The sequence below is a fragment of the Nelumbo lutea genome, chromosome 1, assembly GCF_056320005.1.
Source record: "Nelumbo lutea isolate HS-2025 chromosome 1, American lotus-T2T, whole genome shotgun sequence".
In the NCBI taxonomy this organism is placed as follows: Eukaryota; Viridiplantae; Streptophyta; class Magnoliopsida; order Proteales; family Nelumbonaceae; genus Nelumbo; species Nelumbo lutea.
In genome coordinates this window covers 171568331-171584752 of record NC_142684.1, presented here as the reverse complement: position 1 = coordinate 171584752, position 16422 = coordinate 171568331, and the positions used below count along the sequence as shown (strand labels likewise).

The 16422-nt window shown below is 35.6% G+C and overlaps 1 protein-coding gene across 1 annotated transcript; it reads right to left on the bottom strand.

The window, feature by feature from the left end:
* Positions 1-5883: 5883 nt before the first annotated feature.
* Positions 5884-14632, bottom strand: LOC148879183 (proteasome subunit beta type-2-A). Its single transcript, XM_088960631.1, has 3 exons — positions 14329-14632; positions 14095-14218; positions 5884-6394 (listed from the first exon to the last, which is right to left on the bottom strand). Exons 1-3 carry the CDS (start codon positions 14484-14486, stop codon positions 6056-6058), a joined length of 621 nt encoding a protein of 206 aa, XP_088816757.1. The 5' UTR covers positions 14487-14632; the 3' UTR covers positions 5884-6055.
* Positions 14633-16422: the final 1790 nt, after the last annotated feature.

Here is a 16422-nt window from a genome sequence, read left to right as displayed (position 1 = left end):
CAAATCTCCATGGGGATTGGGGAAATGGGAAAAATTGTCATCCCTAAGTTTGATAAATAGCCCTATCTAAAATTAATTATTGTTAGTTTTGTATTATAAAAAACTATTAAAAGTAGTATATAAAATATAAATGATTATTAATTATTTTATAAAACAATTGTATACTCTTACATGTTTCTATTATTTATATTTAACTTAGCAAATCTTGTGCATTGCATGGGTCCTATATGTGTGTGTGTGTGTGTGTGTCCCCCATAGATTCTTATATTTAAGAAATTATTCAAATGTATCTTGAACTTTCAAAACCTACTTATATATATCTTATATGGCCCCACATACTCTATATTGGATTGAGACATGATAATATCAAGAATCTATTTGTTCTATGATTATATAAAAAATAAAAAATAAAAAGGGCATTGCATATAAGGGATTATGTTGGTTCAAGTCTTTATTAAAATGATTCAAGAAAAATAAATAATATGATATGTTTTGAAAACTTAATAAATAGTTAAGGGCATTGTTTATCTTTTAAAACTTATCTGGTAGACTTAACCTTTGAAACGTCAATAAAGTATACATAAGCAGGTTTTGAAAGTTCAAAATATATTTAAATAGTTTTCTAAATATATAGGATATATATAAGTAACTAACCACTTTTTTTCTGTTTGAGTAGGGTTGGAATTTAAAAACAACCTCTATATTTGTAGAGATAAAGGTTGAGCACATCTATCCCTCCAACCTATCCCTCCCTAAACCTTAAACCCATTTATTAGCAGGAGTCTCAGCAGGGGGTTGCCCTCTTAGGTGGGACAAGGTGGGGCTGGGAAGGTAGCCACATGTGTGAAGAAAAGTCCTTGAATCTATGGGACTTTCATTTATTATACATTGCAATACTCACTTTATACCAAGTACATGACAAATTTATTTGCTATTTTGTTTGGGATTTATTATATTGTTCAGTTATCAACCCAATAGAAGGATTGAATAGGTTGTATGATTGTTGAAATTCTAACTTTATAGATTGAATTTTTTTTGTCTACTTGAATGCTTCAAATAATATTAAGAAATGAAAGGTAATAACCTATTCAAGTATATAAAATAGATATTCAACTAATCAATCTTTGTCAAGTTTTAGAACATTTTGAACACATAATCCAGTCTTTCATTGATCATTTAAATGAAAGTTTTAAACCTTTGGTCGGACTTGAAAAGGATTGAAACATTAACTAATTGTAATGAAGTTAGACTGAGAGAAAAAAAATATATAGAAACATCGAGGAAAACATAATAATTTATATAGATTCGACCCTTAGTAGGCCTACGTCCCATTCACAGTACAATTACCTTGAGATTTTGCAATCCAATAATCAAAATGCTTATATCAACCAAATAAAATTCATGAGTCGCGGGCTCATGGCTGCTATTCAAACTATTCTCTCACAAACCAAACTTCTCGATATTGGTGCAACCCACACATCCGCCTTAAATCTCTGATGAATTGATGCTTCACAAAAAACAACTTTCCTTTTTGTTTCATCCTTTACAACACACAATTTAGCTTAAAATGAATATAGAAGATAGAACTACCTTGCTTGCATTGAGAGATATGATTGCCTTGATAAGATGAGAGTATGGCACCTTGTTAAGAAATGGATGTCCCATTGATAAGCCAATTTCTCTCTCTCTCTCTCTCGTACCTTACAAATCTTTTGCTTTCTCCAATGTCTCTGTTCATTGGGAAGGCTCTTCTTCTCATTTTTGAATAAATTCTTTTAAAAAATACAAAAAAATCTCAATCTCAAAAAATTGTATCTTTCCTTTCCAATAACTTTTTTCATCTTTCACAAAAAATGCAAAAAACTAAAAATCAGGTGGGTTAATGTACCTATATATCTAAAAATTATCAAACTTAGGGGGTGTTTTATAGTGTGGATGAGAAACTGGTGGGTGTGTACTTGTCCACATCACACCTTATGGTAGGGACTAATCCACACCACATCACAATCCAAAGTTGTTTTGTAGACGTGGTGTGGACACCACACTTTTTTATTCAATGTATCTCATATACATTTTAGGAATGATTTACACAATCGATCATAAATGTCTAATTTTTGCATTTTATATGATAAATGTATTGAAAAAAAATATTTTAAATATTAAAAAATATTATTTTATTGATAAAAACATTACAATTTTAAATTTAAATGAATACAAGAGTGGAGAAGGAGCACCGCTGGGCTTGTGCTAGAATTAAAATTAAAATATTATTTTATTAATAAATATTAAAAAGATTAAGTTAAAAAAATATTATTTTAAAATATAAAAATTAAAAAGAAAGAAGATTATGTAGAAGATACGTATTGTATCAAAATAGAGTGTGAAAATGCTATGGACCAACCACATCCATGAGATATATGTGTGGTTGAGATTTTTGGTTGTGGATGGGGATAATCCACGATATAGTGTGGACTGGTCTCGTCTACGACCAATTGAATGGGGAGTTCATCTCATGGCATGGACCAAAATGGTCCATCCACGAGATGAGCACGTTGCCAAATGCCACCTTAATTGGTAAAAAATTAAAAAGTATCTATCTGATTACACGATCGAGTGTAACAATGCTTTGGAACATGATTAGAATGCATCATTGCACATTTCATATTTTTGCTATATTTTCAAAATTTGGTTAGCAATTATGGGAAAATGATATCAGTTATAATTTCCCATGAAATCATCTTCCAAATAGATGTCTTTCACATGATTTATCTATCAATCAATTAGGTTTTGATTTCCAACTTAATATATGGATGTTAATGGACTGGTTTTGGGTTGAATTCATCCAAATTTGAATGGATTGGATGGACCAATAAGACATTGAATTGGACCAATCAAGATTTTATTGGATTGGATCTAATCCATCTATAATGGATTTATTTGAATTGGATTGGATGAACCAATATTTAATTCATTGATAGAAATAAGAATTGAATATAGGTGTCAATGGACTAGGTTTGGGTTGGAACCAATTTAAGGCGGTGTTCGGCACCGTTTCTGTCCCATTCATGGGATGAAGACCCGTTCAACTGGGTGTGGACGGGACTGGTCCATGCCACACCCCAATATAGCGTGGACCGGTCCCGTCCTTACCCCAATATAGTGTCAGCAGGAAAAACTCGTTGATGCATCCCCTCTACGGTTTATTTTTTATCCCATGCTTCACAAGTCTCTCTGAAACCCTATTGTCTGTTTCACGTTGTTGTTGGATCAAAACCTTATTTTTGATCCCATGCTTCAATTGTTTAAATATTATTTTTAATTTTTTTTTCAATAAAATATTAATTATTTTACTTACTTTTTTTAATTTTTATAAATTTAAATGTTTTATCAATAAAATAATATTTTTAAATATATAAAATATATTTTTTAATTATTTTACTATTGTTTTATAAAAAAATTAATATTTATTGGTTAATATAAATTCATTGATGATTTTTCAAACTATTTGTCACATAAAATGCAAAAATTAGATATTTATGATTAATTGTGTATATCATTCATAAAATGTATATGAGATACATGGAATAAAAAAAGTGTGGTGTGGACTAATTTTTGCATTTTATGTGACAAATATTTTGAAAAGTGCATCAATGAATTTATATTAACCAATAAATATTATTTTTTTATAAAACAATAGTAAAATAATTAAAAATTTAAAAAATATATTTTATATATTTAAAAATGTTATTTTATTGATAAAACATAAAAAATTATATTAACCAATAAAAATTGATGTTGATTGGTCCCTGCCACAGGGTGTGATGTGGACCAGTCCACATCCATCAATTTCTCATCTACACTACAGAACACCCTCTAAATTAAAACCAATTTGAACAGACTAAACTGTTCAGACATTGAATTGAACAGGTCCAAAATATTCAATAAATTGGATTGGACCTGGTCCATCTATAATGGACTCATAGTGGGTTGAATCGGATTAGACCGAATCCAATCCAATTGATACCCCTATGACAAGGAAAATGATTCGTTTTATTACTAAATATCATTTTCTGAGGTAATTGTTCATTTGTTTGTTACTTTAATTTGATTTCCTTCATTTTCAATGCAACTAAAGGCTTCAATAAAATGGAAAAAGAAAAACAGATATCATCATGATGGTTGGAAAAGCAAAGCTGACTTAGTACCATACCAAGATTCCATGATCCCAAACACCAATCACCTTCACTTTGAGAGGTCATTTCAGTACCACCAAACACCGCTTTAACTAGTGCATATGCATATTTTCAATTCATGATCCCATAAGGAGAATCAAGATGGATAATTGCCAATGGTCAAAAGTAATTTTTCTTGGCCACCGAGAAAAATCCAAAGAGCATGAGCCACGATGTCCTAAAGGTGTGAACCTGATTTTTGCTTTTTGGAGATCCGGCCTCATTCCCAACACCTTTGATAGGAATTGTGAGGGAGGAGAAGAACAAAATAGAAGATGAAATTTTTGCGGTTGGGAGTTGGGACTAACAATCTGGCCTATTGGAAACGTGGACTCATCCAATTTCCTAGTTTTCTGCGTAAAAAAAAAAAAAAAAAGAATATTAAAGACAATTACTCTTTTACCCCACTCCCATGGTAACAATTGAATTCACAACAGCAAAGTTTATTCTAAATAGAATAGGCGTCAAAACAAAAGGCAATAAATACGGACCCGACCCCACGTGAATCCATGCCCCAAAATTCTTTAGATGGGCCTTTTACTTGAAAGTTGAAACTAACATCAAGAAAACCAACCTGGGCCCTCAACAGCTAATGCAGGACGAGGACTCATCCTCGAACATGCCAGCATAAGGTTTCTCATTGCAGAGTGCTGGGCCCTCGACAGCTACAAATGCTGAAATTCGAGACCTCAGTCATGGTATGGTAGGTACATACAGACAACACTGCACTATTAGATTTTGTAAATACAGACTGTGCACTGTGCAGTCTCTCAGTGGATCGAGTATCTTCACCGAAGCTATATCAAAGTGCTCGTTTTTTCTTTAGATTCTATATATGTGGTTCATAATTAGCAGACTATACAATCAAACGGCCCATATCTTTTTGCTTACTTATCTTGTAAGGGCCAGTTTTGTTTGCTTGCAGTACAGTTCGCCAAACTCATCCCATGTAAATGTCTCTATATAATGAAGTATTAGTTAGTTGCTAGCAGCAGATCCTTTGCTTGCCCCAATCTCAAAGTGTAATAGGGCATGACAGTATGCTTTTCCATTAATTGATGAGTTGACTATTATATGATTTCTGTGGCGGTTGTGGTTGTGAAGGAAGGAACCCTTTTCACTTTAAACATTAAATGATGAAACGTGGCCCCCTTGGTGAATAAAGCATCATCTGTGTGTTGCATTGTTGAAGCCTACAATGAGTCCCAACTTATTACTGAAGAGAGAAACAGATGCACTGTTGTCAATTGTGTGCTTTCTGAGTCACCTGACCACTATATGTATATATGTATATATTATAATGCTTGGGTCAAAAATCAAAATGAATGCTATTGGTATTGGAATTGAACACATTGCTCAATATTTCTGAGTATGCACTTGGGCTTGGAATGACACGCAGAAAGCTGGATTCTTATTTCTTTTGGTAATGGAAAGAAAAGATTAAAGATGCACTGGCACCATGGCCGGCTTATGTCTTGTGAGGGTGTGTAAATATGGTCTGGACTTTGGAGGTGGACCCTATTAATGCATGAGAGGCAACAGGGACCCTCTTGGGTGCCCTGGACTCTAATTGCTGCCACCAGATATCTCATAAACAGAGAGAGAGAGAGAGAGAGAGAGAGAGAGAGAGATGACCCGCTGAAGATGTCAATTGTCAAAACCTCTCAAACGCTTGAATACTAGAATGTGTGTATACATGTCATCAGTTCCAACAGCAACGAAATAAAGAACGTCATTAGGTTCCATGAAAAACAAAGCAATCCCCCATGTTGAATGGAAGGAAAAAGGAAATGGAGTGGTCTCCAACCAAAACCATAAGCAGTTCAGGCAGTAGGAGGAAGAGCAGCGACATCTTTGATGGATTCACGCCAGGCGTACTCCCTTGCACCATCTTTATCAACGATTTTGATGACAAAATTTGGGGGTGCCACAACCAGCCTGGATCGGATCTCCACTATGCATTTGTCAACCAAATCAATTGCCTCTTCAACTGACATTCCGCTGTGGTAGTGTCTATCCATCATGGACAGAGAAAAATAGGATCCATAACCAAATGCTCCCTTCTCAATCTTGTGAAGGGTGGCAATATAGTCCATGTAGTACAAAGATGGGCCAGTCTCCTTGTCATAGCCAGCCAGAAGGATGTTAACAAAGTATGGGCTCTGAAAAAACACAGAAGGTAACAACATCAGACTTACAATAAAAGCAGTGTATCCCAGGCATGCACACATGCAAGTGCGCATATTTAGAAAAGGGTTTCTTTCTGAGGCAACCTTATGTGCTTTTATTAGATCATTTCAGTGTCAACTAAAACACAATTTCTTTTTTCCCATCAAGGTAAATATTTCTTTTTTCCATCAAGGTAAAAATCATTTAGCCAAGATGGGCAAATGACTCTTGGCATCTCTACTCCCTAGGCCATGTATACCCAAGTATATAACAAGAGAATGACGCACTTCTACATATAATTAACTGGTATTACCGATAAAAAAAGCTGGTATCATAGAAGAAATTAAATATTAAATCCATCAAGAGAAACCTGATCCTCTAATCTTTAGCCCCTTTATCTCACCCATGCTTAATAGGAAACTAACATGTACACTTGTAATACTTATTACATCCATTCTTTTCAGAATAATAATTATTATTTTTAACAAGCCATAGGCAATAATTGAATTAATCTTATGCATCTAATAATGGGTTTTGCACAACCAACCTAGGTGTGGTACCCACCTTGGGTGCTACTAGGTGATATCCAAGATGTCACATTAACTAAAGGCCATTATCCAATGCTGGCCCTGGTTATCTGGGGTCTTGGGAGAGGTAAACAAGACATGAACCTAATCTTTGGCATTTTTTGGACAGAATGTCCATTCTCAAACTCAAACCCACATTCTCATATTTGTATACTTTGTGAGCTCAATATTTTTATTTTGGTAACTATCAGATCAAGATTTTGCAATTGCACAAGCAGTTTTCCCTCCTAGATGCCACATTGACTGACTTGTTAAAATGCATAGGCAATCTTATGCACACTGTAATCTTTTTCTGGGCATTGATTTTGACAGATTCTAAAGGCTCATGTTTCACTCATCCTTATAATTACTGGCACTATATCACTTTCAAATCTTTAGAGGCTGCATAGATTGTAAATCTTGTGCATGATTTGTAATACTATAGACCATGTAAGCCTTGTACATGGGACTTCTTGTCCCTTTTCTTGACTTAATACCATAATGTAATAACCAAATTTGTAATCAGCATAACTGAACTCTTTGTCCCATTGTTAATAAACTCTTATTTTATTTATTAAAGAAAAAAAAAACTCAAATCAGTCTTAGTCCCAACTATTTGGAATTTTCTATGCAAAGGAAAACAATATGAACATGTTTTTCTTTTTGATAAATATAACAATATGAACATGTTAAATGAATGAACATCCTAAAAGTTTGGTATTTTCTAAAGTAAAAAAAAAAAAAAAAAAAAAAACACACACACACACACACACACACACATTATGAACATTACATAGTTACACATGTTAGATAAGTCTTTGGAATTCTTCTATTTCTCCATAAAAGAATGCTCCAAATGAAGAACAAGATAAGTCTCTAAATACGGGATGAGTGAGTGATCAATCCATAAAGAGAGACCCAATATCAGCCACAACTCTTCTAGTACCTCTAGAGTCTAGATCTTCCATAAAAGAATTCTTCTATTTTTCTCTTCATATACTCCAACAGAATGCAAAACGAATTGTACTCCAAAATATTTGTCTTTATACTACAAGAAAAAGATGGCCATTTAGAAAAAAAAAAAAATCTCTTTTGGAAGGACTGGATCGTGTCTAGGCCTTCTGCACAAGGCAGCAAAAAATCTCCTAATAAAATCTGAAATGCTGCAGTTGATGAATAGATGACACATAATTTCATGATTACCACAAATGATGCATTAGCTTGCCAAACAAAAACCCTTGCTTTTCAGATGATCCATTATGAGAATGCTATTATGAAAAAGTAGTCACAGAACAGCTCTTGGCAGTACTGGATTTTCCACAAGGCCACATTACTCTAATATCAGACTATCAGAGTATTCAATCTGATTCTTGAAAAAAGTATCTTAAAATGATTTTACTGTAAGCACCAATTTGAGCATTCTTTCCACCATTTGGCAATAATGCATTGATGGCAAACCATCTGTCTCTTTTGGCCATTTGGACAACTGTATACATTCCTCAAACTCTCTAACACGTAACAACAGACGTCAGAAAATTGGACTCCATACCACCTGCACATTCCTTACTTCAAAATGTTCCTTAGTTGTGATGTTCTTTTCTTTCACCCAATTCGATCTAGGGTATATTAACTTCCCTACAGGCTTGGAGATTTGCTGAGAACAAAAACAGCCTTCGGGCCAATGTAATTGAAGATACCTTAGGGTAAAGAACTTTTGGAGTGTCAAAGAACCAATAAATTGCTCATGAGGTTTTAGAAGCTTACTTGCTTGGAGGGACATTTTAAAAGAGAGATCTTGCTGGAGCATAGCTAAGGGTAGCAACATTGACATCTGGGAGGATCCGTGGCTCTACGGGATCCCTTTCTTCAAACCAATGGGCCCAAAACCAAATAATGCAAGCATCCAATGGGTCAGTGACCTATTTGACCAACAAAACTTTGGATGGGATAGAGCAAAGGTCCAAGCTAATTTTGATGCCCCCATAGCTGACTATCAGATTGCCTATAAAAGAGGACTGTAACCCAAAACAGTGAGGAGTATAGCTTGGGTTTAGATGCAAACCATTGGAAGAAGACCTGGAATTTAAAACCCCCCCTAGGATAAAGCACTTCTAAATAGAAACTACAGCTGGACCCCTCCAAACTCAGTCACTGATTTTGTTACCCAGTGGGCCAATCCAAAGATGGGGGAAGAGGAAACTCTTTTTGAAAGCAGTAATTCATGTGGTGATGTGGGGGATACGGGAAGAAAGGAATAGAAGAATCTCTGAAGATAGTGATTACTTGCTGCAGTTTGATGGCAGCTTTAGAAGGTAGCTGCAGCTTCCATCAGTTGCTGGAATAGGAGGTACTGTGAGATACTCTACAGGAGATATATTGTGGGCCTTTAGTGGCCCAATCCAAGCTGCAGATGCCTCTGAAGCTTAAGTCCAATCTCTTCTAGAAGGTTTAAGAATTGCTAAGAACAATCATTTCAGTCCTTGAGCAGTTACTAATCAAGTGGCAAAAGATTCAGATGAGGGTTCTTGGAAGCTAGCTCACCTCCTTGCAGAAATTCACAAGCTGTCTTCTTTGCTGAGTTGCAGATGCCTTAGCAAAGCAAGGGTTGGGAAGGGATTTCTTGTAGAATGATATCTCTTTACCATCTTTAGTTTGATACAGGCTTTTCTTTTTGTGTTTTTTGGCCTGTTTGTACATCCCTTCCCCCCACCTTTTGAATATAAGTTATCTTCTTTTCAAAAAAAAAGCACTTCATTTGGAAATGTTGTTTAAATAGTGTGGCAGTTAAAGCTGAACTAGTTCACCAAGGAATTGGTAACTCAGACCTCTGCCCATTGTGTGAAGGCTCAAAGGAGAGCATTGTCCATGCCCTTCTGGAATGTGATCATGCTCGAGCTGTTTGGTTTGGAAGCAGACTTGGCTTATCCCTCAGGGAGTTTAACTCCTATCCATCCTTTGCTGATGGGTGGAAACGGTGGCTCAATCAAGCTTGGGAAGCATGTTCTGATAAAGATTTTATTGTTGAATTCTCTGCTATTCTTCTCTGGAGTATTTGGAAAGCTAGGAATGAGTTTATATTTAACTGTTCTTAGCCCAACCCAATATTTACTCTTATATCTGCTAACAGGTTGATGAAAGAAGTGATGACAGCTTCCTCTCCAGAATCAACAGATTAATTGCTCCCCAGTAGCTCAGCTCAAGCAACACCTGTGAACAGGTCATCAGAGCCGGATCTGTTAATATTCCATGCTGACGGCAGTTTCTTGAATCAAGGTTCAAGTGGATTTGGTTTTCTGATAAAAAACAGTGCTGGCTTGATTATTTTTGGTAAATGTGGTCCTTGTAAATCAGTTTCAGCTGAGTATGCAGAATACTATACCATTAGAGAATGTTGCTTGTGTTAAGAAGATGGCTCTGAGGAACCTGGAATTTTTTTGTCACTCCCTGAATTTGATTAAAACACTCAAAAGAAGTCTTTTAACTGCACCCCTGCTGTGTGGTCTTTGCTGAATCATACTTTCAACTGTTTAAATGATGGAATTGTGTTCAGGCACTTCAAGCGAGATTTTAATGGCTCTGCTCATTTTCTGGCTAGGCCTGTAAACGAAGCGAATTCGAATCGAATCAGGCCATGTTCAAATTCGATTTCGATTGCAAAATAAGTTGTTCGAATTCGATTTGAAATCCGTCGGATATTCAGAAATCCCAACTGAATTCGATTTCGATTAAAATGTGGAATATTCGATTATAACTGATTTTGCAGAGAAAACTGTAAATCTAAAAACCAAATTAAAGATGAGAAACAACCATCGCATGTGAACAACACAAAAAATAAAAAAACACAAAAAATAAAATCATCACTTGTTAACAATGCAAAAAAGAAAGCCTCAAAAATCTAAAACAAGAAAGAAAATAGACAAAAAAAAACTCATAATTCAGAAGAAAGAAGAAACGAGAGAGAGAGAGAGAGAGAGAGAGAGAGAGAGAACAAAGGAAGAGCAAGAAATCTTGGATAATGGTCCCAATCGACAGAAGTTGAAGTTTAATCTTCAGAAGCCCTTTCATCTTCGATAGAAGCTGGTTCTCCTTACTTTCTCTCTAAACTTTTCATCCTGAGCGCCAAAATGAAAGGTGTTGCAGAAACTAAAATACGGGAGAAGGAGCTACACTTTTCATCCTTAGTGTGAGAATGGAAAGTGTTGCAGAAATTAAAGAAACTAAAATACAGAAGGAGAGACGGAGAGGGAGGAGAAAGAGGGGAGAAGAGATATACAAAAGAAGGCTTTTGGTATCTCAGTAAATGAAAAAGTTGAAAGGCTCGTCAATTAAAGTGGTTGTGTTTGTCTTTTATAATAAGTAGATACAGGTGATGCTTTGGGTCGTGTGTAAAGGGTGTACTACAAGTTAGTCAAATTGGAATATAATATATTTATATATTATAATATCTATTATCAAATTCGAATATTTATTGAATTGAATCAGTATGTATTCGAATTCGATCCGATTAAATAATCGGTACAAAAATTTATTCGAATTTGACCGTTTATTCCATCCGAATCATTTCAATTCGATTCGTTAAGTTGAATCTCGAATTCGAATTTCCGGATACCATTTACAGGCCTATTGCTGGCTTCTAGAGGCAAGTTAGATTATACTGGATCTTGGTGGAGCCTGCCGGACTGGTTAGAGCTTCTTTAGCAGCTGAATCTCAAGACCCCATCTGGGATGGTAGTTTAGGTTAGTAGTGTTTCTGTTCTGTAGTTCCTTGTGTTTAGGTGTTGGTAGTTTAGGTTAGTGGTGTTTAGTTCCCCTCTGTTTCTGTTTCTCTGTTTAATGAATGTCTTGCTTAACAAAAAAAAAAAAAAAAAAAACTTCCTTACCCACAATATTCATCTTTCTAAAATCCCACTCTATACCCCTCCCCCACACATCGAATTTCCGGATACCATTTACAGGCCTATTGCTGGCTTCTAGAGGCAAGTTAGATTATACTGGATCTTGGTGGAGCCTGCCGGACTGGTTAGAGCTTCTTTAGCAGCTGAATCTCAAGACCCCATCTGGGATGGTAGTTTAGGTTAGTAGTGTTTCTGTTCTGTAGTTCCTTGTGTTTAGGTGTTGGTAGTTTAGGTTAGTGGTGTTTAGTTCCCCTCTATTTCTGTTTCTCTGTTTAATGAATGTCTTGCTTAACAAAAAAAAAAAAAAAACTTACTTACCCACAATATTCATCTTTCTAAAATCCCACTCTATACCCCTCCCCCACACATTGAACTTTGTAGAATTCAAAAATAACTAATGAATCTATTGTCCTAATTGGACCACTGCACATTTGCAATTATTCTCCTCCATAGAACCTATCTCTACCCCAAATCTTCACAACCACTTACTCAATAATGTTTTACTCATCACTCTTACTCTCCCTATGCATAATGCACCTGTTTTTTAGGATGATATAGCTGATCCAATTTTACTAAGTGATGTTTTTTATATATATCCCCCTGCCATTGGCTGGTTTGGAGAAAAGATTGTTGTACATCAGATGGCCCCTTTTTTCTCAAATTCATGTACCCCTCCCCCCAAACAATTGTATGATAAAGAAGGGAATGGAATCTAAATTTTTAGTTGTCATGTCTAGGCATCACTACAAGTATCATAATAGGGGTGGGAGGATTTTAGTTGATTCATCCAAGTACATGTGGATCTCTTGTATACCTATAGAACAATTAAAGTGATCCCTGGTTTGAGGCATACACACATCTCTTGCATAATTAGAGAACTAAGCAGGTCATTCTTTTGAGACTTCAGAGAAGATAACAGGTCATTCTCTAACTATAGTTCTCTTTCTCTTCTTTATTGCTACTGCTATATGCTTAAGTATTTATCTTAGAAGAGTAGAGGTTTCCTCATTGTTTTAAACTGTATGACACTATGACCTTCCCAAGCCTCTAACCAGTCCTTCCAAGTTGCTCAGTCAACCTGCAAGCACTGCTTCAGCTGATCTTTTACCCACTTATAAATTCTATATAATCCCTTGTTTTCTTAATTTTTATAACTCTTCTACATTCTGTCTATCCCCGTTTGTCAGGAATATTGAAGCTAAGTGACAAAACAAGCAAACAAGTTATGTGCTTTGTGCCCTAATTCCGGCTTGCTTCTATTACAGTCACATCAATTAACTTCTGTTGGGTGGGTTCTGCATCAGGATTCAGGATGCTCTAAATTCATCTTTGCATGAACAGTTGATTCTCCATATTTCAATGGTAGATTGCCATCCATCTAATTCCTACGCATCAAAACCTTATCAATTCTTTATTTTTTTCTCTTTTAATTGGTAAATGCTGAAAATCCTTACTTCTCGATAGTCCATTAACATTCCATTCCTCCACGTGCATGGGGATGTGCACACACAAAGAGACTATTAGATTTCACGTTAATATGAAAATCAAATAACTGCTTATCTTCTTCATACGCATCATGCACTAGAGTTACTGTTATCATCATTTATATTTTCCAATATAAACGTGTAATATAGCAAATAAAATAGCAAAAGAACATAACAGTAATGTGCCAAGCCATCCAATTCCTCTAGCTGTTTGATGTCTAGTAGGTCACCGCTCTCTCAGTATGCCAATACATAACATTTCACTGTAGTACATAACCTTATCATTTATAAACTGAAACTCCAGAGGGGATGTTCTTTGAAGCATAATTAGTATTGACAAAAAAAAAAAAAAAAACTAAACACAAACTGCAACAAGGCAACAGGGTAACATGAACAGTCAAAGTTAAAAATGAAGCTACGAAGCACCAAATAGAGAAGCCCTCAAGTTGAAAATGAAAAGACATCTTAATCAGCAATTGGAAGACCAAAGTGCTTAAAAAAATGAAGCAAACATTGACACGAAAGTCACCACTTCCTACAAAACTAAACCTAAAACTGTAACCCCAGAAATTCAACTTTACTTAAAGCTGAAAACCTAGACATTTTCCAACATCAGACTAGAACAACTACATACAATAAAAAAAAAAAAGAGCTATAATAAAGTCCAAAGCCCTAGAATTTCAAAATTTATAACAGACCCTAAATTAGGAAAATAACAAGAAATCGAAATCATGAGAAAAGATGGAACCTTTCTCAACGCAGTGGCGAGTTCGCCCCTAGTGAAATTCGCAGCGGCTGCGGTTGTCAACGGGATCCCGTTACGGAATTGATACAATGCCACGTTCTTCTGTATATACTCCGTAAATTGAACTCTGCATTATTTTAATCAACAAAAACAATATTCAGAAACAAAACAAAATCTACTGTAAATTCTTCTCAATCCAGTGGCAACAGCGGAAACTCCAGAGAGAGAGAGAGAGACCTGTCACCGCTTTCACCGCTAGCGCCCAGAAGCTTGTGGGAGTCAAGGATCATAATCTTGTCTTCGTTCGATTTATGAACCAAAATGCTGTGTACCGCGGAAGTATCGGCCACCACCAGAGCGAAACCGTTACCAACCAGTCCGAAAACACACTCCATCTCTTTGATCCGTTTTGCTTTCTTCTTCCCCCTCGTCTCTCTGCGTTGTGTGTGTGCGCGCTCTCCTATGACGAAAAAAATAGCGTACTCTGTGGCGACTTGAGGAGCACGAAAAAGAAAGCGAGGACTGCAAAGGAAAAACAAGCAGACCCGTTGAAGTTATGCTAAATGTTAAGGGTATTTTAGTCATTTCAAATTAGGGATAGGAACATGGGCTTGGCCTAGAATAGACTAGATATTGTTTGCATGACTTTGATCCTATTTTCAAGGCCCACCAAAAAGATGGGCTAATATTTTGCCCAACCCAAGGCCTCATTTTTTACATATGGAGTTCTCAGAGTCATACCCACTTCAGTTATTCTTTTCTTCTTCTTTCTCCCTCCACAGACATGTTAGACACGTTTTTCGCCCATCAAGTCTATTATTGGTTGATGGCAACTTTTCCCTTTTTTAACCATAATTTATTTATCAAATTGCATATATTTTGACCATGTAGACCGAAGATATGGCCGATCTAGACCGTGCATCAAATAGGGGAACCCCTTGATTTGATTCATATATTCCACATCAACTCTATAACCACCATCCTATCCTAGCCAGTGTTTTATAGCTGTTGTTGACCCGGTTGGTTAGACCGGTAATTTGGTTATAATCCCGATTTAGATCAACCTCTAACTTGCTATGGTACAAAAATGTATTGACTCTGTTATGAGCCAGATGATTGAACCGGTGGCTTGTATGATCTGTTTAGTGGGTTACTATTTGTGCTTTTTTTTGGGGAATTTTTTAATATTGATGACTTTACGAGTTAACCAGTTGACCCAGATGATTAAACCGCATGGCTGCACCATTGATCTAGAGGGGGAAATGGTTCAACCTTCTGGCTCGGTTTTAAAACACTATTGCTGAATAATATAACTAAGGGTAAATTATTGAAACTTCCACTGAAGTTTCTGACCATTGCCTTCCCTGAAGTGTTTTTTTTTTGCTCCAAGGGCTACACAACGGAGAGTAGCTCATCCCTCAACCCAGATGCATGTGGGGTTCAATCCCAAGTCTTTCTACAATCAGCAGGAGACCTTATCAACCAGCCGATTGGCACCTTGCCTCCCCTGAAGTTTAGTAATTGCAATCATCTCCCTTAAATTATTTAACAATTGCAATTAGACCCCCTTTGTTAGAATCATCTAACCTATGAAAATGCTTAAAATACCGATGTAGATATTATTGAGTCTGGTTTCTATAGAAAAAAAAAATACACAAACTTCATGAACAAAGAAAAGGGTTTAAATTGCAGCTTTACCTATGAAAAAAAAAAGAAATTGCAGGAGTGATTGATATTAAGGTTTGGCTTGGAAGGGGTATAAATACAAATATGAGTGCAAAACCTTGTATTTGACATTATTTTGTATGTATTTGTACTATATATATTTGTATTTGTACTCCTTTCAAATTGAGCCTAAAGCTGTGTTTGGTTGCAGTGCAATTTTTTTGCACTAGTACAAATGCATGGGAGCACAAATGAAAAAAAAATACATATTCTTGTTTAATTTTGTTTTGGGGTTTTTCCTTATTCTGCTTCATGTCTTAATTTACTTCATTTGCACTACAATCAAACAAAATAAGTTAAAATTTAAAGAAAAAATAAGTTGGAATATACATTCAAATCATTTGCACTGCTATAGTTTTGCAACAGTGCAAATTTATTTGCATTGCAACCAAACACAACCTAAGGGAGAATTTGGAAAATAAATCAATTTCAGAAAAGAGATTGGAAGGGTTTTGTTGATAGGAAGAAAAAAAAATTGGAAAATAAACATTTAGAATTCTAACATAGTGGATTTGCTAGCAACCATGTTAGAAATTTCACGGGAGGTGATTGCAATTATCAAACTTTAGGGGAGGTTTCAGCAATGGTCAGAAACTTTAGGGGAAA